Below are 26,938 nucleotides of genomic sequence, written 5' to 3'. Positions count from 1 at the left end.
AGCATCTCTAAGTATACTAAAGGTTTCTGTAAAAATTATTTATATTCATGATGAATAATACAAGACTTAAATTCCAATGAAATATTATTGTAGAGTCATAGAATGGTTTGGGTTGGAAGGGACCTTTAAAGGTCGTCTAGTCCACCCCCCCTGCAGTAAGCAGGGACACCTTCCACTAGATCAGGTTGCTCAGAGCCCCGTCCAACCTGACCTTGAATGTTTCCAGGGATGGGGCATCTGCCACCTCTCTGGGCAACCTGTTCCAGTGTTTCACCATCCTCATCGTAAAAAATTTCTTCCTTACATCTAGTCTAAATCTACCCTCTTTTCGTTTAAAGTCATTACGCCTCGTCCTGTCACTACATGCCCTCGTAAAAAGTCCCTCTCCCACTTTCCTGTAGCCCCTTCAGGTACTGGAAGGCTGCAAGAAGGTCTCCGCGGAGCCTTCTCTTTTCCAGGCTGAACGACCCCAACTCTCTCAGCCTGTCTTCATAGGAGAGGTGCTCCAGGCCTCTGATCATCTTCATGGCCCTCCTCTGGACTCGCTCCAACAGCTCCATGTCCTTCTTATGTTGGGGCCCCCAGAGCTGAATGCAGTACTGCAGGTGGAATCTCACGAGAGTGGAGTAGAGTGGCAGAATCACCTCCCTCGACCTGCTGGACATGCTGCTTTTGATGCAGCCCAGGATACGGTTGGCCTTCTGGGCTGCAGGCACACATTGCCGTCTCGTGTTGAGCTTTTCATCCACCAGTACCCCCAAGTATTATGTTCAATGCTGTAAAAAAAATCATTAAACACAGAAAAAGATAATTTACAGATTTTTTTTTTTTCACTGATGGACATCCTTTGAAGTAGGTCAGATAGTGTCTGTCAGATGTAACATAAAGGCCTAATACAAACCTTGGGGGAAGGTGTGAACTACATTACCTCTTAAAATGGTCCCTTACCTTTCTTAGGGGTCACTGTATAGTGACAATTACTACGTCCATGTGTTATAAAAACATGTTATAAAAAGTGTAGTCTGATCAAAATTGCCCTTCACATGTAAAGACCCTGTAAACCAGCAGAAGAGACTCTGCTCCTGGGACAAATGAAAGATTTTTTGCTACAGAATACGCTATACTGAGACAAAATGTAAAATATTTTAAAGTACAAATCTTCAAATATTGTAATTCAGTAAGTGGCAACATCTTGTAGTAGATTTTCACAGAATCACAGAATCACAGAATGTTAGGGATTGGAAGGGACCTCGAAAGATCATCTAGTCCAATCCCCCTGCTGGAGCAGGATTACCTAGATCATGTCACACAGGAACACGTCCAGGCAGGTTTTGAATGTCTTCAGAGAAGGAGACTCCACAACCTCTCTGGGCAGCCTGTTCCAGTGTTCGGTCACCCTCACCGTAAAGAAGTTTTTCCTCATATTATGTGGAACCTCCTGTGTTCCAGCTTGCACCCCTTGCCCCTTGTCCTGTCGATGGATGTCACTGAGAAGAGCCTGGCTCCATCCTCATGACGCTTGCCCTTTACATATTTATAAACATTAATGAGGCCACCCCTCAGTCTCCTCTTCTCTAAGCTAAAGAGACCCAGCTCCCTCAGCCTCTCCTCATAAGGGAGATGTTCCACTCCCTTAATCATCTTCGTGGCTCTGCGTTGGACTCTCTCTAGCAGTTCCTTGTCCTTCTTGAACTGAGGGGCCCAGAACTGGACACAGTATTCCAGATGTGGCCTCACCAGGGCAGAGTAGAGGGGGAGGAGAACCTCTCTAGTTTTTTTATATTTTATATAATATAGTATATTTTATAGTACTCTTCCCTACAGAAGGAAAAGCAGATATGTGAATAGGTACTCATTTAAGATCCCATGGTCCTTACATGCACGGTCTCTAAGACCACAGCTGCCCTTTAAAATGAGGGTAGAAGAACCAAGTTTATCTTGGTGTTAATGCCAGACAGGCAGTGGGAGAAAGAGACTTACATCTCCATCAGAGGAAGAATTAAAAGTAGAACTGTTGTTTTCTTTTATTCTGTCTTAATATTCTGTCTTAATGCCAATGACATCCTGGCCTCTATTAGGAATAGTGTAACCAGCCGGTCTAGGGAAGTGATCGTCCCTCTGTACTCGGCACTGGTGAGGCCGCACCTTGAATCCTGTGTCCAGTTCTGGGCCCTGCACTTCAAGAAAGATGTTGAGGTGTTGGAGCAAGTCCAGAGGAGGGCAACCAAGCTGGTGAAGGGTCTGGAGGGTCTGACCTATGAGGAACGGGTGAGGGAGCTGGGGTTTTTAGCCTGGAGAAGAGGAGGCTCAGAGGTGACCTTATTGCAGTCTACAACTACCTGAAGGGAGGTTATAGTGAAGTGGGAGTTGGCCTCTTCTCCTGGGCAACTAGCGACAGGACGAGAGGACATAGCCTCAAGCTTCACCAGAGGAGGTTCAGGTTAGACATTAGGAAGAATTTATTCTCAGAAAGGGTTATTAGACATTGGAACAGGCTGCCCAGGGAGGTGGTGGAGTCACCGTCCCTGGATGTGTTTAAGAAAAGACTGGACATGGCACTTAGTGCCATTGTCTAGTTGACATGGTGGTGTCAGGGCAATGGTTGGACTCGATGATGCCAGAGGTCTCTTCCAACCAGAGGTCTCTTCCAACCTGACTGATTCTGTGATTCTGTAATAGAAGTTAATGGCTGTGGAAGCAGTTAACAGTGGCAACATGAAATTTCATGTGGATGACAACTCTGTATTTTTCAGTATTACATTGCTGCTTTAAAACAGCAGCATCTGATCTTTTACAGCAGTTAAAATTTACTTTATTATTTCCTGATTTATTTATTTATAAAAATGTCACACACAATCTTTAATAGATTTACAAAGATGAACGTTTTATGCTGTATTGTATGAATCGTCAAGGCAGTTTCTAAGCTTATTGTTGCCTTATATTTGATTACTGTGTTTAATGTTGTTTATTGTGCATGAACATAACTGTATAGACAGATTTTAATTAGGGGGCCTCTTTCATGGAAAGCTTAAAAGCAGATGGTGTTCGTTTATGTTTTGTTTTCAACAGAAATATAAAAAAGAGCATATGGGGTTTACTTGTAGCTCATCTACCCCTGGAATTAAAAGCTAGCAAAATTGAATAAAATGATACTGTTTTGCAAGAATTAAGCTGCACTCCTGCTTCTGTTTAAAGTTCAGCGTGCTCCTACACTTTAGAGCTGGCTGTGGACCAATAATAAAGTATTAATTTTTTTTTTCCTGGAACTGAAAGGCTGCCTATTACAACAGCAGTAACACTGATAGCATAATCAGCATTTCTTAAATCTGATTTGTATCTCTTGTCTGCTGAGTTCACGTCATACGGAGTTGGGTTATTAATCTGTGCCAGCAGAAGGATGAATTGGCAGTTTCTGTCAATGCAGATGAAAAGTTGTGATTTTTCAAATTAATATGCATGCTTTAAGTATTTAGAAATTACAACAGAATATGGAATTCAATGGTTGTTCATACGTCTTTAAAGTCTTTGTATGCAAGTTTCTAGAACTCTTCCCAAATGTAATCTAAATCCATATCATGACTGTTTTCCCACCCTACAGGAAGGCTTCTGTACATCATCACACGAGAGTTTGGTCACTCAAATGGCCATTTCCATAACTGACCATACAGTCATAAATGTCAAATACACACATGCTTGTGTGTACATACACATAAGTCTGAGTCCGTAAGGTCAGCCTTGACCTTTTCACTGTTCATGTAACTATCAATCCCACACAGTTGTAATTCTTGGTCTAGCATTTTTCCGGTATTGTAGCTATCTCTGCTTATTGCCGAATATCACACCTACTGCATTAGATGGTCATTTTTTTTATATTTAGCAACTTCTGTGTTGAGTATTTGTATTTGCGGGACTTCACCCAATTGAGCTGGAAGACAGGAGAAACAATATCTACTATACTTACTTGTATTAATATTACATGGTTTATAAGATTATAGGAGTTCTTTCTTAGAACAACTCTCCAAGTTGGGAATTTATTTGTCTACTTTTGCCTGTTTAGGTAAGTATGTTTGCAACCACAAACCTGTTACAGAAACGGCTTATCACAGGGCTAGGATTACCGTAGTATTAGGTCTGTATATGAAATGACTACATGCTAATTTAAAAGCAGCAATATTAGTGCTACTTAAATCCCAGTTATCCCTTTTCTGTATTTCTTTAAACCATATCTGTCTGCTTTTGCCTTCCCGTACATCTCATGATAGGAGAAAAGCGGCATAGAAAACCATCAAAACAAAAATAATTTTTGCTTTTACCCTTTTAATTACAATATTATTTTTGACACGTGAACTCTTTATTTGTGCCCTTGTTGCCAGGTAGCTGGTTTGTTCATGCATTCTTGTTACTTTCAGGCACTCGTATGCACAGTTGTTTGGGAGTAATGCTGCTATTGAACTTCCAGCTGAGGGAGGGTTGTTCCACTAAAGACAGACTGGAGTAAAATCACTTTTGTCTGTGCTTGAGTGGTGTACATAATTTTTTTTGTGTTGTTAATTTCTGTGATGAAATATGTAGGCTTTAAAGTTTCCAATCCTTGTTTCTTCCCTATTCTGCATATAGGCAATCCGAAGTTTCCAGGTATCCTTACACATCTTTCCAATGAACCCTGAAGTATGGAAAGAGGACCTTTCATGGGCCAGAAAACTGCATGAGCAGCAGAAGGCAACAAAGACTGAGGCAGTGCAATCACTGGCAAAAGACAAAGAGCTTGCACAAGGATCAATCCCAGACTATGACTTTGAAAGTGATGAAATTGTGGCAGTCTGTGCTGCGATCGCAGAGAAGGAGAAAGCTCTTTCAGCAGCTAAAACGGTAGTGATTGTGTCTGCTTCAGGCACGGTAGAGACTGTTACTGAGAAGGAGAATTGTCCTACAACTCCCGATGAAACCCTTTTCATCAGAGCCCGATAGGGCAGCCTTATGGGCTGCTATACTGTTTTAAGAACTAGTGTTATTTATTGTATTGGGCTTGCTTTGTTTTTGTTTTTGAAGCAGTGGGAGAGCCTACAAAAGTTAAAGAAATGAAGTTATTTTTCTTTTGTAAATTGAAAAAGCAATTACCTGAGTTGTTCCATCGATACTTTCAGAGAAGAAAGCCAAGAGTTGATTCTAAAAAATCTTATGAACAAATGCAAGGTTAAAATGCTTAACTATATTCTAACAACTGCTTTCATCTTTATGTATTTCATAATTTTACAAGTTAATGTCTACATTTTCCCAATATTTAATATGCTTTTATTTAAACTGTAAAAGAAAAAGGGATTTTTTAAAAATCTATTTCAATCCTTATTCATTAACATTATTTATCTTCCAGTTGAAGTGTGAACTGTTCTCTGTTATCAGAAGTCTTTATTTTCATTAAGATTACTTTTTCTATGAGGAAGTTTCCCATGAAGCAGAGATGGATTATTATTTTTCTTGTGTGTGTGTGAATGAAATCAGTAGAAACCTTTATGTTGCTTTCGTAGATGAATGGGTTAAACACTTTCTGATTAGATGAAGGGAAATGCTATACCAAACAAACCCCTGAATGCTTAGTTATTACTAAAGGTTTCACCAGAAGAAAGAACATTCATCTGAGTCTGAAACTGGCCTTTCCTTATCTTGAGTGCGGTGCTACAGGCATCACCAAAAGCAAAATGGTGGGAGTTGGCAATAGGTATGTCTGAAGTATATTAACATTTAGCCTTTTCTTTCGTAGTGAGGCTAATCTGATAAAGGAAGTCAATTTGGTTTTCCTAATTCTTACGATCTGCCATGTAAAGTATCTCAGGACAGCATTGCCTGAGTCTCCCTTTTTATTCATTTTGGATTTTGGATACTGCGGTTGGTATTCACATTGTGTTAACTTAGAGGCATAATGTAGAAGATTTGTTTGATGTCCATCTTTCTTTAGGGGAAGGCGGCCATTGGTTCCTTGCATAGGCAGTTCAGAGAAATGAAGTCAGGCTGTTTCTTTGATGTGCTCTGTGCTGAGACTGCTCTCTTTTCATTGTCTTGGAGACATGGTAAAGGTGGCTGCATCTGAACTGGACTGGAAAAAATGGTCAATAGACAAATTCCTGGAGAATTCAGGATTGGGAACACATTGTTTCTACTTGATTTTGATAACATTTTGCATGATAAACATATTTGAGTAATAGTTTTGTACACAAGTGAAACCTTTTGAAATCAGTCATCATTGCATTTTTTGTATCTGATTTCTATTTTCAAATTAACATATTTTAAAAGGAAATAATGTTGCTCAATAAGCATAGTGATTTTTGCAATAGAAAGTGTATTGTAGAAAAACTATTTTTCTCAGATCATGCTTTCAGTTGAATACCTTTATTTAAGAGGACACTTACAATCTTTGCAGAAATTAATTATCCCTTTCAAAAACTTAATTGCCATGTTGTACTTAGTAAGTTTTCATTAATATCTGCAAGATTCTTCCTGAGTATATTTTTGTATATATGTGAATTTTTACATCGGTGCTTGCATGCGCACACAGAAAAAATTTACACTTTTTAACATCTCCTGAGTATTCAAAATAATTATAATTACAACAACTAAAATATATTAAGAAAGGTAAACCATCACCTTGCTACATTTTCATTTGTTCATTCAGTTCAGAAATAGATCTTAAATGCTTACTGAATAGGCATTTGATTAAGATATGGTTTGGTAGATGGTTTAAATTGTCCCAGTTGAAGAATTTCTTAATCTTATTTTTCCTAGCAACTTAAATAATATGATCTATTCAGCCATAGGAAGAGTTAGTATGAGAAGGATTTGGACAGATTTCTTCAAAGAAGAGACATTCTCTGACTAGAAAAGGAAGTGTGCGAGAAGCTGTAAGGTATGTTTTCATTTTGAAGGAGCTTGGCTATAATCCAACAAACCTTTTCTTGCTTTGCACTTTGTACGTGCGTCAGTGTTATGTGTTTACTCACACAGGAAGGATGGCCTTCCTCCTTCCAGATGTCCATATTATCACAGAATCTATTTCCACTGAAATGATTCACAAAATTCCTATTGACTTCAGCATGGCTGGGCCAAACTAATGGAGGGGTGTGCAACTACAGCTTCAGGCAGAACAGCCGTGCTGGGTCCGAGGGGTGGTTCTTTCCATCCCATGTACTAAATCTGTTTTCCTTCTGATTAGATTAGGTTATGAATTCTAGGTATTGTCAGGACCTTATTGTCTTGTAGAGCACTGTAGAGCAGATGAGTTCTCCTGACACACGTATTCTCAAACTGGGAAGAAGTTCAAAAATTGATGATTTAAACATTGTTTTTTGTACAGCATGCTGTGTTTTGCTTGTATGGGATTTTTTTTGATCTGTTTGAATAAAATACTGACTTCTCTGCTGCTTAGTGATGCCTCTTTATTCTTTTGGTTATAACAAGAATAAGGGTTACCATTGGCCATTTTAGAATGTTACTTATTTAATCAGTTAGCTGCTTCTGTCTCTGCTGAACATGTTAATGTGTTATAGTAAAAAAAAAAAAAAAAAAAAAAGACATCTCAGGAAAAAAGTTTAATAAAAGGTAGCGCTCAGTGCTTTTAAACCTTGCGGGTGTATCCAAATGAGAGGGACCCAAAGGAGAAAGCCTTTGTTACCAAAAATAGGATATCTGTGAAGCACACTCCCACTTTCCCAGCAGAAATTTATTTTTATTGTTCTTCATCATCACTAGTGGCAATGGCTGCAGTAGCTTCCGTGTGGTTACCTTCCATATGAATCATATATTAAAATGCTGAAGTGTTGCAATGTCATTAAAGAGGAAATCTCAACAAAAACAGTAGGTTAGGTGGATTAATTTTGCTTAATTTAAGATCTACAATTAAACATTTAAATATTTTTTTTTCTCTTTAAATCCCTTTATATCCAGTGGAAAGAAATACACATCCCCAGACGGCCATTCATATGCCTTGTGTTAGATAAGTATCTTAGAACGAGTTGAATCAGCTTCCCAAGGTGCCTAGTTATTTCCATTGACTACAAAGGAAGCTGAAGGTGACTGACTGGCAGTTAACTTCAAATGCTGAAACAGGGCAGATGAATTCCACCTTTACACACAGAGATAAGTATCTTTAAAAAACTAAACACAGATTATACTGAGAGCACATAAATCCTTTCTGACAATACTAGAGGGTAAAAAAAGTATGGATCAGATAACACAACAGTGACTCTAATTTGATAATAATGTGAGAGATTGGATTTTAAAAGTAGTTATGGAGGGGGAAAAAAGCAAATATAAAAGTTTCCTATACTCTTCTAGTTCCTCAAAGTTGTCCTTGAATATCAGTTGGTGCTGGGGATTAAGATGAAAGAGGCAGCATTGGAAACTTACCTGGCCATGCAGAGTAAGTGCCCCCCAGATCTTAAAACCAAGGGGAAGGAGGTAAAAACTAATGTTGAGGGCAGGTAGTATCTTAATTTATTTTGAGGTCATATAATAGCCATAAAAAACAAAGCGTAGTTAGTAGCAGAAGCATGTGGGCTTGGTTTATTGGCAGGTTGCAAATGCCCTGTGTTTATTGTAGGTCAGTATCATGTTAACATCATGTTCTGCAATGGACTGGAGTCCTTGTCCTGTGGTATCCAGAGAGGGCTGGTTCAGAAGCGGGAGGTGCTTAGGAGCATGGATTGCTGGATCCTGTGGGATGTGCTGGTCTGGTTTTGAGGGCTGATTTTCTCAGAGCTGCAACTCTAGCAGCTCTAAGGGCTGTAGACGGTAAAGGATCAAGGGAAAAGATTAGAGTTGAGGAGTGAGTTGACTATTTGGGTTCATAAAAAGCCGGTGATTAGACTTCAGTTGGCTTCCAGGTCTAGTAAAGCTGGCAGGTCTAGAACAAGGCCTGGGAGTGGAAAGGTCTAGTAGTATTTAGTAGCTCTAATAGTAAATCTGCCTTAAGTAGAATACATTTGCAGTTGTGCCTAGGAGCAGAACTAAAAACTTTGTAGAAAGCTTCTTGGTTAGGATGATGGCTAGTGCCATTTGAAGACAGTGGATTACATTGATTTTGTTAGTGCTTTGGCATGGTGCCTATAGCACCAATTTGGGTGAGGCAGCACTGGTGTTTCAGGCAGCAGAAATGTATAAGCTTGATTTAAAAAAGGATCCTACAGCCCACCCTTATAGTCCAAACCCTCTGTCAGTATATCCGACACCCTAAACCTGAGCCCAATCATAACGCTAGCTTACATTATTGATCAGAGATTCAAATTAATCTACTAATTTTCATAGAAACCACTGTCTCCTGCAGATACTGACTGTCATCCTGCCTGTGGTGGGTAGATTCTCCAAGCCATGCCCCAAGACAGGGGCTTAAATTGAGTTAGGGCTGGGGTTTGGGGCATGGTACGGGGGTGGGAGGTCTGGCGGTACCCCTGGATGGAAAGGGTTCTGTGAAGCAGTGGTCTGGGACACGTGGGCAGGGCAGACTGCAGGAGTGCCGCCGGTCACAGGACTAGCAGGAGAGGGTCAGGGAGTTACAATTTTGGTATGAGAATTTTTTGAATGGCAAGTTAGTGCATTTTCTGTGCATACAGAGGAATGGGGAAGGTGGATACATATGTGGGAGACAGGCCGTTTCAGGGGTATATGGATATCTGGGGGCTGGGAGTGGAAGGGAGCTATTGTGTGTGAGAAGGGAAGCCCTTTTGAGTGTATGGAAACCACTCCTAATACCTAGCAAGAAAATAACCTTTTCTTTTAAATTCCATGTGGCAAATTAATCTGTACAAACTTGTAGCTTTATTTTACGAGACTTGTTACGCTCAGGGAGGCTGAGGAAGAGAATTCAGTAATACGTTTGTGGTCAGCATGGAGGAGGGTGCCAAAGCTGAGGAGGACTGACAGGCAGGTGAGGGAGACCTAATAGTCTGTCATCGTAAACAAAGTCACACTTACCCAGTCCTTTTAGCCAGGCTACTTCTGAACACCCATCTGTGTTTGCAACTATGCAGTAGCGGTGCTCCCATTGTGCACTGCCATTGAGTTGTGGCAGACAATTCCAGTATTGCTCAGGAGACTTTGTAGTCTGTGGGCGGGTTGGGAATCCTTAAGTTCATTACTGAGGGAGTTAGTTAGTGTTGATGATGTGTGCTTTTAAGTCCAGTCCACTGCTGACACACCAGCAATGCTGTGGGCAGGAGGAACACCTCAGACTTACCGTATGTGTTTGCTAAGGGAAGCTAGAAGGTCAGCTACTTAAGATGGTCTATTCTGGCTTAAAGGTCTTCCAGACCACGTGTATTTCTCATCAGTAATGTTGAGAAATAATAAAAAAATAATATTAATAAAATAATAAATAAAAAATTAAAAATAATAGTAATAAGCCCTTGCTTATTTAAATACTTATTATACACTGTTGATATTTAATTCTGTCATTGCATACAGTACCGATAACATTGGTGTGCTGCTTCAGGCCAGCTGCAAAGGTGTGGTCCAGTATTGGTCCAGATGGTGTATCTGCAGGTGGCAGTCCCACCTTCCCGCTCTGCCAGGTATTATTTCCTGTCTTGGGAAGCATGATGAGTGTATCCTGTTTGTTGGTCACTAGTAAGCAACAGACCATAGTTAAGTGGTTTATTTGCCAAGAATTCAGGCAGATCTTTATCTGTAGCTGCAGTGAGAACTTGAGTAGTACTGTTCTCCAACTTAACTGGTGGAACAGTGGCTTCTGCTGCAAATACTTGTGTAGAGATTTAACTTCATTTCTACATGTATCAAGGCAAATAAACTCAACTGCTCCCCTGTTAAAGGAAAATAATGGAGCAGGCCTGAGGTTTAATTGAGTGTGGTTTTTGTTTGTTTGCATGAAGAATTTTCATGGCTTTATGTCAGTGCTCTTGGGAACATTTCTGAAGATGGCTGCCTCTTGCTGACGGTGATCATTCTGTGGTGTTTTGGAAACTTACAGAACAAAGTATGTTTTGAAGGCAGCTGAGCGCAAAGTGTTCCAAGATGGGAGGCTTATTAAGGTGAGGATTTGGCACTGAATGGCAGACTCATGTAAACTTCTGAGATCAAGCAGAACATTTCCATTTAATTGTGATCTCCAAAATTACTTCGGTCAGTACAACTGCTTAAACATATCAACATAAGGCTCAAGATTACAATAAAGCATTTCACATGAAAACACTTTAAGCAGCGTAACATGCTTAGTATTTGACAAAACATCCTCCAAATATCTGTACAGAATTATTTTGATAAACAGTGTTTCTGGAACAAGATCTAACCCTTACAACATAAAACACAAAACTCCTTTTTGTCAGTGGTTAACAGCTGGTTTTGGTGATGTGTTTGCCGTTAAAACTCTAGGAACAAATTATTTTCAAGGGCTGCAAGAATAGGATATGTTTCTATATAACCTATACTTTTAAATGAAGATTCTGCTTCCATGGTTTTGTACATTATTTGATGGAGTATCAGATTACACAGTCATAAAATTCTATTTACTATTCAAAGTAAAATGATAAATGTTATGAAAAAATACCTTTATTACATCAGTGATGCTTTAACTAAAGTGAGTATTAAGACTATTAACCAGGGGTTGAAAGTTTTAGGCCCTGATATTGAAAGCACTTCTATATGTCCTTAACTTTACACGTAAGGAATCTCCCTGGCAGCAGAGAGACTGCTCTGATGGGCGATGTTAAGTGTGTGCCTAAGTGTGTGCAGAACGTGGGCCAAAGTACTAGGAGAGGCGCGGGTGTGTTACACAGAGAAACGTTCTCAGCACATAAATAAAATCTGGCTTTGTAGTATGTACATATACTGAAAAAGAATATTCTTAACTGAAAGGATGTGTTTTCTTTTTCTGTCTTAATAGCGCGCATATTCCCATTTCACTCAGAAAGTGCTTATGTATTCTCAGCTAGAGAATTACCTCATCAGCTGTAACTCTAGCATGGACAACAAATCTAAACCAAGTATGTCTTATCAGCAGGAAATACCGGGGGAAGAGAAGGCTGGCAATCATTTCTATATACCTTGTATTAATAAAAAAACTTCTCATAGAGAAGAATAGACTTTTAAATATTTTCAATCCTGATACATATACAATGGTAAAAATTCACATTCTCATGCTTTAGTGAGACACTTTAAAATCCTGCCCCAGGCAGCTCTCAGAGTAGCTGTGTCCAGTTCCTAGCAGCTGCCTCACATTCAGCGCTAGTACCAGAAGCTTAAACTCTTGACTGCTGAGCAACCATGGGGAGAGAAAACACAGATCTACCAGATTTGGAAAGAAAGAAAAAATAAAGTGATGGGTCTTTCTATTTCCAGAGGCCCAGTAGCTCTCCGGTGTCCCAGAACGAGACAAGGCAGTTCATGTTTCCAGTCCCATTAGACCTGTATTGTACCATTTCTGATGGCAGGGCCCAAGTGCAGTGTCTGTGCCACACAGTCCTCAGTAGTCTAAAAGCAATGTCCCCATCACATGGCAAGAGAAATAGCCCTTTGGAGCACAGCTGATCCCCACTTCCCTCAAATAGGCAGAACACCTATCTATTGCACCAGTTTTTCCAATGTACCAGGAAGTATCCCCAGGGTTGATGCCTTTCATGGCTATCTATATGCACTTTTCTGATAAATTCAATGTCTCTGTGGGAAAGGTGACCTGGAGAGGGCTGCCCTTGGATGTAGAGCTGGCCCTGCCGCCAGACCTGATCTCATTCACCAGGAAGAAGCTCTCGGAGTCCTGCCCCTGGGAAGAGTCTGAGGTCTCTGAGCTACGCAGTGTCCTTACTGACATAGTGTCAGACTGAGCCAAGCTGGCACTGGGGCCTGGAAGCAGCACGCGACCCCCGGAAGCAGTTAAGCTGCTTTCGCTTAACTCTGGAGGATAGAGCAGCGTTTGTGAGGTGCTGCTGACCTCCCTCAGCTCACGGGAGATGAAGGAGGGTGATTGACTTGACATGGCAGAGGAGGTTCTGCGGCCATCCACGCAGTTGAAATTGCCCCCCGAGTGCTGCCTCCGAGCCCCTCCAATGCGGCAGAAGAGGCATTTGATCTTCTCGATGGCTTTGCTGAGCACAGTCTTGCGGAGGAGGATGTAGACCCATGGGTCCAAAATGGGGTTCACCGAGGCGATGCGGATGGCTTGCAGGTCAGGGTTTTGCCTCACATCCCTCACTGATTCCGGCTGGTACAGCTGGTTCACGAAGACACGGACCTACCCAAGGAGACGGGGGAAGAGAAAGACACAATTATACAATTACTTCAGGAAATAAAAGTTCACATTTCAAAGCAGAGATCTAGATTGCTACTGCAAGCTACGACAAGAGAAGAGGCTGGCAAAGCCAGGCATCTTGGATTGGCAGCCATGAGTTTGTTTTTGGAAATGGCAAAAAAATCAGAGAGATGAATCTTCTGTAAATCGTCTACCTTTGTTACAGGTAGGAAAGGAGTGGCTCTTTCTAATTCCTTCCCCTCATAATTAATCCTTGAACCACCACCATTTGGCTGATGTTTTTAAAAATTCCTTTTTCCTGATAGTACTCAGGAGCAAAGATGTAGACCTGTATCCTGCTTCGTTGATATACCTCAAGCCTTACACTACCTGCAAAGAGATATCTGATGGAGGAGACCTGGACAATCAGTTCCTCTAGCAAACGTCTAATTTAATTTTCTTGTTTAGAAACAAACTGAAACACACATTATAATCCAAGTACACTAGACTCTGGAAACAAGTCCAGAGCTGTTGATTCCCAAGTTTAGAAATGCATTCTGCTGGCACCCGTCCTTACTGGAATTATTTGTATAACCTTAACTGTTTCCTTACTGCGGCATGGTTTGGAAAAAATAAATATTTTTTAAAAAAAAAAAAGGAATGGTCCCCCAGCTATGAGATTTTTAATAGGTCAAGGTGACAGATGATTGCAGTCTAATTCTTTGATATTGTTATCCTTCTAGTGTCACTAAGGAGGATGGCATCATAGGAGTTTGTTATGTTGATCAGTCTCAAATAGCTGTTCTCCATTTTAGCACGACCTATGCAGCATCCAATTATCAGAAGGCCTAGGAAAGCCACTGAAAATAATTGATAATGGAAGATGCTGTTTTCTTCAGATTCCTTAAGGTAAGTCAAAATAAATCCCTTAATTACCTTCTTATCTGATACAGTAACAAACTACTAGCAAATTATGAGGTTTTTAAAATCTCATCCTTGACTCCTGAAATGAATCAAGTCTTGCCTAGCTAGGAGGTTACAGACCAGAAGGCAGGCAAGCATTTAGATAAATGAGCCAAACTAGAACAGTCCTCCTAAGTCATTTTTATTAGAAGTTTTGCGTGTGAAGTCATCAAAGGCTGGTGAAAAATTTCACAGTTCTGTTTGTTTGGAAAAATTTTCCTGCAGCAGGGCAATGTGATGGCATTAGGCTTGTTAGAATTCAGAGATCGTGCGTGCTCCAAAGCTATCAATGAAGTATGTTTAAAATAATGCAGAGTCCCTCTTCAGAAGTCCTGTGCGTATAGTCTCTCTCAAACTGACTGTCAAATTGACGATTGCCTGTGTTTTCTTTCTCAGTACTTTTCTCTAGGTTTATGGGTAACAAAACCTGCCCACAGAATTCAAAATATGGGAAAATCTTGAATTTATACAAGAATATAATGATCTGAGTTTTATTCTCAGTTACTTTCCTAATGACTTCTAACACTGGAGATGTCTTTTTGATAACTAATTTATTGACCTTATTTTTCTGTTAAGCCAAACATGCAATTTACGTACTGCAAAGAGAATTCCTATGCAAACTAAACTTATTTTTACGGGTTTTTCTTTTATTAAGCTTTACTTGTTTTAATTTTTTTTCATTATTTATCTTACATTAGCCTCCTACCTGATGCCCTTCACTACACAATTCCATGTGTCACCGGCTGAGAGAAGACCAGCCCCTCCAGAGGCCAAAATTTTTAAATACCTTACAGTTTGGCTGATATTCATTGATGATTCCTTAAAAACGCCCTGAATCACAATCTCTGGTGTGGAGGGAAGCCAGCCTCTCGTCTGGCTGGAGGACACCTTCCCGGGGGACACCGCTAGGTGGCATGGGTGTCCCACGGTCACAGCCTCAGCCGGGAGCCACCAGCCCTGGCCACCAGCCCTGCCACCAGCCCTGGCCATCAGGTCTGGACACTAGCCCTGGACACTAGCCCTGCCACCAGCCCTACCACCAGCCCTGGACACCAGCCCTGTCACCAGACCTGCCACCAGCCCGGGACACCAGCCCTGCCACCAGCACTGGACACTAGCCCTGCCACCTGCCCTGGACAACAGCCCTGCCACCTGCCCTGCCACCAGCCATGCCACCTGCCCTGGCCACCAGCCCTGGCCACCAGCCCTGCCACCAGCACTGGACACCAGCCCTGCCACCAGCCCTACCACCAGCCCTGGCCACCAGCCCTGCCACCTGCCCTGGACACCAGCACTGCCACCTTCCCTGCGTGAATGGAAATGGGCAACCCGGAGCTTAACTCTGCCGATGGGGAGAGGTTTTGTGGCTCGATTTATCAGCTTGTGCAAGTAAAGCTGCTGCTGGCAACGCCGGAGTGGACAGGGAGACATGGTGGTCGGGATTCCTGAACACGGAAGGCTGAAAAATAAGTTGGACGCGACGTCTGGCATCAGCTAAGATCTGTTCTTGAAATACCTACTTGACCATTTGTGTTAGATTTTTTTTCCCCTCCAAAATGATGAGAGGCCAAATGTATAAATATACAAAGGTCAAATGTATAAATACACAAAGGTCAAATTTCCCCAGGGGATTTAACCTGTGTCATAGCGACATTTCTTCCCAAACATTCATTTTCTTTTTCTGTACTGAGATTTCCTTATGCAGGGGAGTATACTCCAAAGGTCTGTAAATGCTGGTCTATGTACTTGACCAGTTGATCATTGGATGGGTACGTGCCCCGAGAGCCAGGAGTCCAAAGGACAGCGTTGTGGGAGTGGAGGCCTTCTAGCAGCTCGTACAACTAAATGCGGTTATTACTGGGAAGAAGAGAGGTGTGACAGGGAGGGGTATTTGCTGATAAATTCGTACAGATCACAGAACCAGAAGGCGCACTTTGAAGATAGCTGACGAAGTACACAGTCCAACTTTGGAGACCTGACTTTTTTTTTTCTTTTAAACTTGGAGCTATAGTTACACGTCAGTGATTTAATAGTGGGATTGTTCTTTTGATAAGCAGCATGTGAAATTGAGGTACCTATTTCACCTTTCTCTGTCTAGCTGGCAGACTTTACGGAAAGACAAAAATATCTTTTAAAAGCTGAATCTGTGGCTGAAAAGGACAATCCCTAATTGCACAGCGCAGCTGGCTTTATGTTACCTTTGTATGCTTTATTTCCTTTTGACAGATATGCAGCACGTATAGGTTAAAGATTCATAAAATCGATCTATTTAGTGAAAACTTTGGACTGTACAAAACTGCTTTTACCTCCCAGAAAGGTCCCAGGTCTTTTATTACAAGTCCCCCAGAATGTCAAATGCATTTATCAATTCAGACCTATTGCTGGGATTACATCCTTATCACAATACGGTGAAAATTAATCTGTGTTGGAATGTCAGTTTTATCATTTCTTTACATACTGGTGAAACAGCATTTACTAATGTATCATCTGCAAGACCAGCAAGAGATGTATCCTGTTTTGGCTACAAGTCTTCTGCTGCAGGAGGTCGCATGAGAAAGGGTATTGCCTTGCATCTTCTAAGTAAGTGCTAAGTAAGTGGAATCCACTACTAAATTAGCTAATCTGATGCTTGAATTTGTGCAATTTGAAATCCTAATTAAAGAAAGAAGCAAACCAGAACAATTCAAATCTCAAAAGTTTTGTATATTAGCTTTGCAGCTGTAGCATTCAGGCAACACATCTTAAAAGTACTAGCAGTTTGTTTGCAATTGAGTTAAGAAGCACATAGCTCCAAGGTATGTTGAGTTTATGCTCAAGTGATAGGTACTCGCAGGATCGGAGCCCTGTGTGCTGTTTGCTGCTTTTCCTTTTTTAGTAGCTACAGATGCAAATCATGATTTCTAACCCTATGAAGTACTTTGAAGTGACTTGTATAGTTACAGTCACGCTGGTAATTGTCTTCATAGCTTCTACCCGCCCTCAAAATCTCCGCACGTACTGATAGGATAAATTTAAAAGCCCTACAGTAGTAAGTAGGAACAAGTTTTTCAGCTCTACAAGCCAATAACCTTTGCCCTTCAAGGGCTTGTGTCTGCTTGGTGTCTGCTCCATTGCTCAAAAATCACGTCTGCCACCTGGCTGCGAACAGTCCCTGAGATTTAAAGAGAAAAGTCGAAACCAACCAAGCCAAAAGAAAAGCCAAACTTTTAGATCAATTAAACTAAAGTTAGAAACTCCTGATTATTTCATGCAACCAGCCAGATGTACACCCTGAAACATTATATTTTATTTTGCACTTCACCATGATTTAAAAACAATGTTCAGTGGTCAGGATTAGAGAAAGATCATGCACTTGAAAATCTTAAGAGTACCTGACAGACTGTTGGAGTGAATTACAGACTCTGAGTAATGTGTGCCTATTTACTCTTGAAAGAGTTTGGGTTTTTTTTAAAGGCTGGATAATAATTTCTACTCTATTCTTGACAAAATCCCTCCTAATATAACTTATTCTCTACTTTTAACTCTATCCAATTCTATTTTCTAAAAACTCACAATATTTTAAAGATGATATAACCAGTGTGCAGACAAGAGTCAACACACAATTTATATATTTTCCTTATTTAATTTTTAAACTATTGTCAGATTCTTCTTCATGTCTTTCACATCACTTTCTGCACACTGAGAACACATCAGGTTGTATCAAAAGTTTCCTTTTACCAACGTTTTTTGTTCAGCTTTTCTTTCCTTGATAAATTTGATCAGCCTTCAATTCTGTCAAGTTCATTCAGCGTTTGGCACAATTGCCCATAATTTTGTTACAGCACTTCTTGTCGCTGTAAAATTTTGCTGATTTTATGAATAAATCATTAAGACACTAAACAACCCTACTTGTAAACTGAGTGCTGGAGCATCTCATTATTAAAGACTGCTGTTCTCTGTGACTCAGCTTGCTGTTCTTTAACCACTTTTTAAATCAAGACAAGCCTTTGCTTATTATTTCAGGGCTATTTAATATTTTAAGACTTGAAATTTTTTTGTCAAACCCTAATAAATGTAGCCCGCCGGATTGCCTCTGTCCGCTATTCTATTATGTTGTAAAGGCGTTCATTCTAAAATGTCAGAGGTTTATCTCTCTCTTTCAGAAGTTGCTTTACTTTGACTTAAGTGATGGTTTATTCAGCTGAAATCATCAGTAGGAAGTAAGGTCATCAGAAAACTTCAGTCACAAAGCACCCTCTCAGCGTGCTTTGTGCATCTGAATCATGTCGCCGCCACCACCTTACCACTTGCATGTTCTTGATCACTGCCAGGCTGTCCTGCTGTAGATGAGCCTCTCGCTCGGTGAGAGCTCCCTAAAACTCCTCCGAGCTGTGAAAATGTACATCTATATTAGTTATTTACCTGTCTCTGCTAGTGACTCTTTCTAGGGATTTATAGCATAAAGGTGTCACTTCTCTGAGTTTATATCTCAATTCTTAACCTCAGTCTAGATGCAACCAGAGGGCTTAGTACAGCGGCATACACAGCAGCATATCGTGGCACAGAGACGCGTATACGGCTATAGCTTATTCCTGCAGGGGGGAGGCAAGTGACTTATAATAAAGCTACTTAACAATGAAAAAATTTAACCACACTGGACATTGTGATGATGTGTATATATATGGTTGTGGTTTTGTTTTTGTTTTTTTTTTTTAAAGAAAGCTTCCTTTTTTTCTTAGTCATCCATCTAAGTGAAATGACAGCCTCTCACCTCATTTTAGATACAGAAAAGATATGCTGCTTTAGTGGGGAAAAGCTAACTTATGTGAACACTCCCAAGGGAACACTGTGCCTTTGTAAGCAGTGAAATCAAGGTCAGAGAGAGCTACACAACTTCATCACCTGCACCTTCACATACCTTCTGCTATATACAAGTTTTTCACTAGCTACTGTTTAAATAATAAACGTTTTGCCCCACCCAGGTTCATTAATTTTAACTGTCAACAGTCCAGTTCCCTTTCTGGTAACCCCTCCCTCTCGAATTTTCCCTCTTTTTTTTTTGTTTTTTTAATATTCTGTAAAATACTGCCTATCTCTAAATGTATACGAACAATTTTATTTTGCATTTTATGTTCAGACTTCTCAGCTTTTCTCTAGCTGCTCCTCCATGGGATAAGGTTTGGCTTTCCCCTGAAACTGCTGAAGCCCATCAGCTGATACCCTGTTATTATGTTACAACACTGTATTTAATTCCCAGAACCCATTCTCTGTATTTATCAGCATCTCTTTTGAAAATGCAATATTGTTCTTTTGTGAAGTAGCTGTTGTAATACTAGATTAATCAAATTAAGTACTATCAACCCACGGTACTGTTGGAGTTTTGGCTGCTCCGTGACCTGAAGCCTCCCAGGGCAACAAGTCGTTCACCCTTGCAGTTTATGGAGCCGGACCGCAGGGCAGGTTGTGTGTGGTTCCTCCACCTAACGCACGTGCACCTCCCAGAGAGACCCTGGGTGCAGCTCACACAGCACCTCTCGACTTCCTTCAGATGTCAAGCAATGAACACACGGCACCGTGCTCAGTCGTGGCCACAGCACAACGCGAAGTGACAATGCCGAAGGACGGGAGACAGCCTTCAGTGACAGCCGGGTACTGGTGCTCCAGCACAGCCACACTTCACTGGCTCCTGTTTATGTCAGTAATGTGGCAAAACTGGCCCGACCCTTGCGATTACAGCTCCTCTGAAGCAGGGGGACGGACTCGCTGACCTCGCGAGTCCTGTTCACACATACTTCTCTAAACTTCCTTACTGTGGTGTACGCTATTTCGCATCCCCAGCGGGCCAGCTGTATTTCACACGCACTGTAGCTCCTCTACAACAGATGGATCACCCTACCGACAATAAACCCCCTTAAAACAATCCTTCTGAAAACACTTTCTGTCTGACAGCCACTGCTTGGCTCCCTACGCTGTGTTTTGGAAGGTGGCGAATATGGCAAGCCAGCTATTTGTTTAATGTCTCTGAGCCAAAGGAGGAGAGAAGTTTGCCAAGCTTTATTACAGTGGGTGGCAAGCAAGAACTGAGCCTCCAGCTGATAGTTTTGTTTTGTTTTTTTTTTTTGTCTTCCTTGGAGATGAGGTGGAGGCATAGAAATAATAGGCACAGAAATAAGACACTAATTGTATCAGCTGTTTCAGAAAATTAGCAAATGGTTAGTGGTAATGTTGTTTGACATTTTGGTATGATCTCTAGGTTTATGTGGGCCAGATTCCTCCAACCCTCATTTAACTGAGAATTACACCGACAGGTGGTTCCACCAAGTTTACTCCTCCCACACCAGGGAGCTGCTGGAGGGATGTCTGTGTGGGATCTACCCCAGAGACGGTGGGTGAAACCCTCAGGAGAGGAAGCTCAGCTCAAGTTTTGGGTGTGAACCACTCTGCGTGTTGCTGGTGCCAAGTGAACAGAGGTCTCTCCCCTTTCCGCACATCAAGGACCGCTGTACCCTTCAGCAACAGCGTGCACATTTTTAAAACACCATAAACAGAAATGCAGGCCAGACCCAAACCTCACTCATCACAAACTAATTTTGGAAGTGAACTTCAAAGTGCCTTTGCTCTCAGTACAATTTTTGCTGTGTGGATTCCAGTTGAACAGTGGAAAAATTATTGAGAACTTTTGGCGCTGTATTTTAACCAAAGGAGCCCAGGACATGGGATAAGCGTGTTTCTTTTCTTGTAGACATAAATCAACACAACTTTCTCTCACCATGCATGCATGCTAACAGCCTTTAAGTTATTATAACAGTTTGCAGCACCAGCTAAATAGGAGTCTGTCCTACAAGCACAGGCTAGGAGGAGAAAAGACTCAGCAGTGTGGGTGATGGAAAAGAAGAAGGGTTGCACAACGTTACTCACCACCAGAGGAATGGAGCAGATGACCACCACCAGGGAAGTGGCAATGAGCAGAATAACCATCTGGATCTCTGCTCCGGCCATCCGACGGAAGCTCCGGCGTCTGCGAAAGTCAGATAAACGGCTGGAGGTGGTGTCTGTGCCCAAGGACGTGCGTCGCATGAACTGGCGGTGCATGCGAATGAGGGCCACGCACACCAGGATGTTGCAGATGACAGTGACCATGATCAGGAAGGAGCTGAAGCCAGCGTACATGTAGGAATATGCTGCATGGGTGGCCTCCTTTGCTCGCCAGTCTATGAAACACCACGTGTAAGGGTACTGCAAGGTAGATTTGCCGAGCCCCATGCTGGGGAGGGCACAGAACAGCACATTGGAAGCGTAGATGGCAAAGAGCGTGAGCCCTGCCAGCTTCTTGTCTACGTAATGGTTGTAGAAATAGGCATGGTTGATGGCCAGGTACCTCTCTATAGACATGGCACAGATAATGCTGAGGCCAGAAAGTCCGAAGAAGAGGAGGATGAAGGAGCTGTACTCACACAGTGCAGGTCCTCCTGGCCAGCGGTTCTGCAGGTAAGTGGCGATAGTGACCGGACTCACCAGGCAGGTCCCCAAGAGATCGGTGACTGCCAACCCACAGACCAGCGTGTAGAAAGTGGTCTCCTTCTGCTCCTTCCTGGACTTGCAGAGCACCACAATGGCTATGAGGTTGCCCACCACGCCGAAGATGAACATGACAGTGGGGATGGTGGGGGGCTTCCCGCCCTCGGCCCCGCTTGCGGTCCCGTTGGCAGAGCCGTTCGCAGGTGGCATGACAGTGGGGTCGAAGGACATGATGCCCACGCTGCTGCTGAGGAGTCGAGTGAAGGCGAGAGCGGTTCCGAGAACGAAAGGCAGAGTAAGGGCGGGGAGGGCGTAGTCTAGCGTCAAAATAAAAATTCTAATAAGGGAGAAGTTAAAAAAATAAAAAAGTGAGTTTTAGTTAAAAAAAAGAAAAAAAAAAAGTCCTAAAAAGGAGCCGAAGAGCGGTGCCGTCCGGCAGCGACCGACCGCAGCCGGGGCAGCCGAGGCTGCCGCTGCCGCCGCTCTCCCCGCGCAGACCGCAGCGCTCCGCCGCCCAGGCCGGAGGGCGATCGGGGCGGTCCGAGCGCGGAGACGAGCCGAGCCGAACCGAGCCGAACCGAGCCGAGCCGAGCCGAGCCGAACCGCCTCACCGCCTCACCGCCTCTCGCACCGACGCCGGGGAGGGCTCAGCGCGGCGTTGTGGCGGCGGCTCCAGGTACCCCCGGGGGCGGCGCGGGAAGGTGCCGGAGCGCGGTGGCCGCCGCTCATCCCCTGCCGCCGGCCGGCGCGGCGGTGCGGTGCAGAGCTGCGCGGTGCGGGGTGCGGGCGCCGTCTAACTCCCCGCGGCGCTCCCGCCGAGTTTCGCCGCGGAGGGCGGGGGCGGCGAGGGCAGCGCCCGCCGCTCCTCCCCGCCCTCTCGCCCCATTGGCCGCGCCGCGGAGGGCAGGTTGTGCGGGGCCGGGCGTGGGCAACTCCGCCCGGGGCTGCCTGCGGGGCGAGGCGGGGGTGTGCGTGCGTGTGTGTGTGTGAGGGGACGGAGGGCACCGGCCGGGCCGGGGGCACCTGCCCGCGCAGCCCCGGCTTGGCCGTCTCCCCCCGCAGGGCCCGTCCCTCCGTTGTAACGGGTGGAGCGAGGGCTCCTCGCACCGTCCCCGCAGGGGCAGCGCTGCCGGACGGGCGCCCCGCGGGAGCCGAGCGCACCGAGGAGCTCTGCCTGGTGCAGGTCAGCTCCACCGAGTTCCAGCGCGGAGCCCTGAGCTCATGTCAGCTCCACGTCGCCGGGATGGCAGGGGCTGGTGCCCCGGAGCCTTTCGCCAGCTGCTGATTCACGAGTGGCAGCAGGGACAGGCTGCGGGCGGTTTATCACCACGATAAGCACAGGTGCAGCGAGGTGATACCACAGAGCACGACAGCTGGCAGCGCGCGCTCTTGCATCAGGCGAGCACGACCGGTGCCTCCCGCTGCCAAAGAGAAGATCTCCTGATGTGCTGCCTGTATCTGGCCTCTGTTAGTGAGGTTACCAAACACAGCAAGGGTGTGCGTACGTTCAAGGGAAGTGTTTATATGTTTGTGTCAAGAACTTATTTTGTCTTGACCATGAGACAATCCTGTATGAATTGGAAACAGGCTTATGCTTGCTGGCAAAGCCTCACGATTATAGCTCAGTCTTCAGCTGGGCTGACGGAGGGACAGCAGCCGCTGTTATGCGATGCCTGTGTGGCTGCTCTCACCCAAGCAGTGGTGGTGGTGGAGTCCTTAGTCTAGAAATGTCCATAAAAACCTACCCCCGCAACAGGTACACGCATGGGTGTTTCTGCTGGAGGGGACTAGTGACCCGTGCCAATGATGTTGAGTCAAGGTGGAAGCTTTGCACCCGTCGTACGGAATCAGACACCCAGATCCAGCTGGTCTAACGCCCTTTCTTGTACATTAGGCGACATCAGTTGCTACAAAGGACACAAAGCGTGTACCCCAGAGCATGGCATTTATTGAACCTCTTCTCTGACATAAAGGCAAAATGTGTTATAAAAGTCTGATCTTTTTTCAGTCTTACTATCCTCCCCCCCCTCTCTTTTTTTAAGCCTGTGGACTTAAAGTCACAATAATATCATGACATACTGACACCAAAAGTACTGACAGAACAAAATGTACGAGAGACAACAAGTGTGTACTGTGGGAAAGAACAAAGGGTTTCAGTTTTCAGTGCCATATGAACAGACATGAAGAAAAAAAGCAATTTTTTATTTGATCAGCTTTTTAGTGTTGTTACCTACCTACTTTGAAAACTAAAATTCAGTTTTAGAAAAAATAGTTGGTTTTGAAATAATGCATACAGAGATAAATGATAGTGGTGGTGGTCTGGTCTGCTCAGAGAATATAAACACAACTTTTTTTTATGTTTTGCTAGTATCGACAGCTCTTTATCTTTTATAAAATTGGAAAATCATTCTGTCACAAGCACAAGGCTCTACGTGGGTGTAGAAGTTGCTCAATTAGGTTTCCTAATTGTGGGAAGCAAATTATAAGCACTTCAAAACACTTCCAAAAGAAAGCATGGCTGAAAGGTTGTATTTTCTTCTATTTTAAACAGTTTTCCGGCTGTTCCAGGAAAACTGATACAGGTACAGAGCAAGCTCTGAATTCAGGCAGTGTAATTGCACATGCTTTCTCAATAGTCCTTCTTTCCTGCACTGTGACTTTGGTGCTCTGGAATTGGAGGCCATAATGTGGGATTAAGTTAACACAGGTGCAGCAGTCATTACTAGTATGGGAAAAGAATGACCTGGCTTCCCTGAAGCGGTACAAAGGTTTTTAGTGATTAAGGGCAGAGGAAATTATTTGTGTTTCCTTGTTGCTGCCTTTTTTCACTTTTTTTCTTATCCATAGATCCAGTCTTATGAGGTATTTTGGCCATCTCACAACAGACTCTGTGTCTTCAGAAGCCTCGATCTATAGTAGAGGGTGCTCAGGTCCTTCTGTGGGTACATATACTTGTGTGCGTGTGTGAAGGAGTGAATGCTATTTTTTGTTCTGTGAGGTCTGTCATATAATGGATACACCTAAAGAATGAATTAAAAATGCAGAGAAGCCAGGAAGAAGCCAGTGAAGAAACAACAAAAGTATAGTTTTGAGTCCAAGGACAGCAAGATCAGTTTTGTGAAATAGTGTTAGTTCTTTAATTAGAGAGTATGATAGAAATCAGTCACAGAATTGTGGGACAGGTTGCATGTGAACTTACTGTATCTACCCATTGTGTAAAACTTTTAGAGTTATTAGAAAAATTCAGTGACTTCTGGGAATTTCCCTTTGAATGGGAACTAATGGTTTTGGTATCTAGAACTCCTAGTCAAGATGAAAAGCATAATCACACGAAAGCCTTAGTCTTCAGAGCAAAGAAGAGACTTAAAGTGGAACTGAAAAACTGAAGAAATTCCACTTGCAACTTGGGTAGTCATGCTGTCATAGCAGCAATGTGACACGTTGTAGCACTGAGTAGCCACCAAAGAACTTGTGTTTGTAATGAAACCACTTAGGTGAGAAGTCAAAATACCACAAAGAAAAAATGAAAGCTTTGGAGTGATAATCATATATGAAAAAAACCCAGTTCATTTAAAAATTGTAGATTAGAAAACATGGACAGTGAAAATGATTAGGATAAACCTTTACTTGCCTTGGAATAAACCTTTTCAGATTTTAATGTTGTTGCAATTTTTAGAGGATTACTACTGAAATACATGAGTCAACTACTACAGCTTGATTAGTTGAGCTGTATAACTGTGGTCACATTTCTAGCTTGGTGAAAGATTTAAATGAAAATACTTGACTTTTTTTTTTCTTCTTTCGTGGTGTGGTAAGAAGCTCATATTTATTCAGCATGTCTCAGTTGCCACGTGATATCCGTTATACAGCTCCTTTACCCAGCCGATGATTCCACAACCTTACCTGCGTTGCTCAGGGGCAGATGGAATAGTGACAAACTACACAAAGGTCTCCCTGCTGTATGTAACTCTGATTTTAACACCAAAATGCCCGTGTAGGCATGTGACTTGATGGGTATTTTCTAGGTGTTTCTGTGAGCTCCCATTCCAGAGGAGCTATGTGTTCAGCGGGCAGTAAAAGTGGGTATACAGACAATTCTGGAAACTTTGGATTGCTCTTAGCATGCTGCGGGTCTGAAAAACATCTTGCATGTTAAACTCCCATTAAATGTCTGAAGTTCAGTAACATTCTTACTCATCAGTTTGTCAGTCTTTCTCCTTTGGTGGGAAATTTGGATGTGGGAAAACTTTCTTGTTGCTTTTTTGCTTGATTTTTGTTCTTCTGTCATGCTTTTGACACAAAGTTTTTTAGGAAAAAAACAACCATTAGACTAAACTCTGTCTGTATGCCAAAATAAAATCATTATTAATAGACAATGGAAATAGACTGAACCAAATGTTACATAATAGTCTTTCTTTAATTAATCATTGGAAAAGAAAAAATATACAAGAAGTAAGTTGAAAAAATGTTTAAAAGGAAGTGGGGAATTCTGTAATGTAATTTGAATATAAATAGCATTCTAAGCAGATAAAAAAAATATATTTTAAAGTGTATAATATTTTCCTGTCCACATATTTTCATATAAACTCATCACAGATAGTAACATTATTAAATTTATTTTAGGAGTTCTGGTTATTACTAGTATGACTGGCAATATTAGTAGTACTTCTGGCACATTTCCGTTGTACCTGATAAAACATCTTGAATGGGGGATTTCCCTGGGCGGGGGAATTCTCTGGGGAGTGAGAGCAGTTGCCGTCGTCCCCCACTCTTCTCGCTGTGTGACTGTCTAGGAGAGAGCTGCAAACTGCCACTGCCAGTGGATCTGATGGTGCGCTGGCATGTGAGGCATCTCTGCACTCCAGCAGGATGCTATCGTGCCAAAAAACACAGCTCTATAATTCACTCCACAGTCGTGTGTTCCGTATTAGTCGATCACGCTACTGAAGTTTGGGGTTTTTTCCCCCTGTTTAAACGAAGCTGTTAATCTTTATAGTACACTGAATGACTTTTTCCTCTGTAATAACATTTGTCACTGCAATGGTACATAGTTCTATTTTAGCAGTTATGCAGTCTGCATTAACAGTTAAAATACTTTTAAGTTATTTTTTTCAACCCATTTCTTTGGAGCAGTATAGATTAAATTAGCTTCTTCCTCAACTCTTGCTTATACTATTTTTTTCTGATTTTTGTTTAAGTTTGGCAGCTCTCACTTGCCTTTCAGAGGCCAACAGCATAAAAGGGAAGTTCATA

The 26,938-nt window shown here is 42.6% G+C and overlaps 2 protein-coding genes across 2 annotated transcripts in view; one reads left to right on the top strand and one right to left on the bottom strand.

The window, feature by feature from the left end:
* The window catches only part of TTC33 (tetratricopeptide repeat domain 33), a 61,864-nt gene extending 54,469 nt beyond the window's left edge, over positions 1-7,395 (top strand). Inside the window, exon 5 of the mRNA XM_068423141.1 lies at positions 4,618-7,395. Within this exon, the coding sequence (XP_068279242.1) occupies positions 4,618-4,968 (351 nt within the window). The 3' untranslated portion in view covers positions 4,969-7,395. The remainder of the gene's footprint in view (positions 1-4,617) is intronic.
* A 4,878-nt stretch (positions 7,396-12,273) lies between these two features.
* Positions 12,274-21,956, bottom strand: PTGER4 (prostaglandin E receptor 4). The gene is made up of 2 exons (XM_068423756.1): positions 21,086-21,956; positions 12,274-13,228 (listed from the first exon to the last, which is right to left on the bottom strand). The coding sequence occupies exons 1-2, from the start codon at positions 21,914-21,916 to the stop codon at positions 12,626-12,628; spliced, it is 1,434 nt and encodes a 477-aa protein (XP_068279857.1). The 5' UTR covers positions 21,917-21,956; the 3' UTR covers positions 12,274-12,625.
* Positions 21,957-26,938: the final 4,982 nt, after the last annotated feature.

Source organism: Nyctibius grandis, chromosome Z, assembly GCF_013368605.1.
Source record: "Nyctibius grandis isolate bNycGra1 chromosome Z, bNycGra1.pri, whole genome shotgun sequence".
Taxonomy (NCBI): domain Eukaryota; kingdom Metazoa; phylum Chordata; class Aves; order Nyctibiiformes; family Nyctibiidae; genus Nyctibius; species Nyctibius grandis.
Note: the sequence above shows the minus strand (reverse complement) of the source record. Positions and strands in the feature narration are given on the sequence as shown.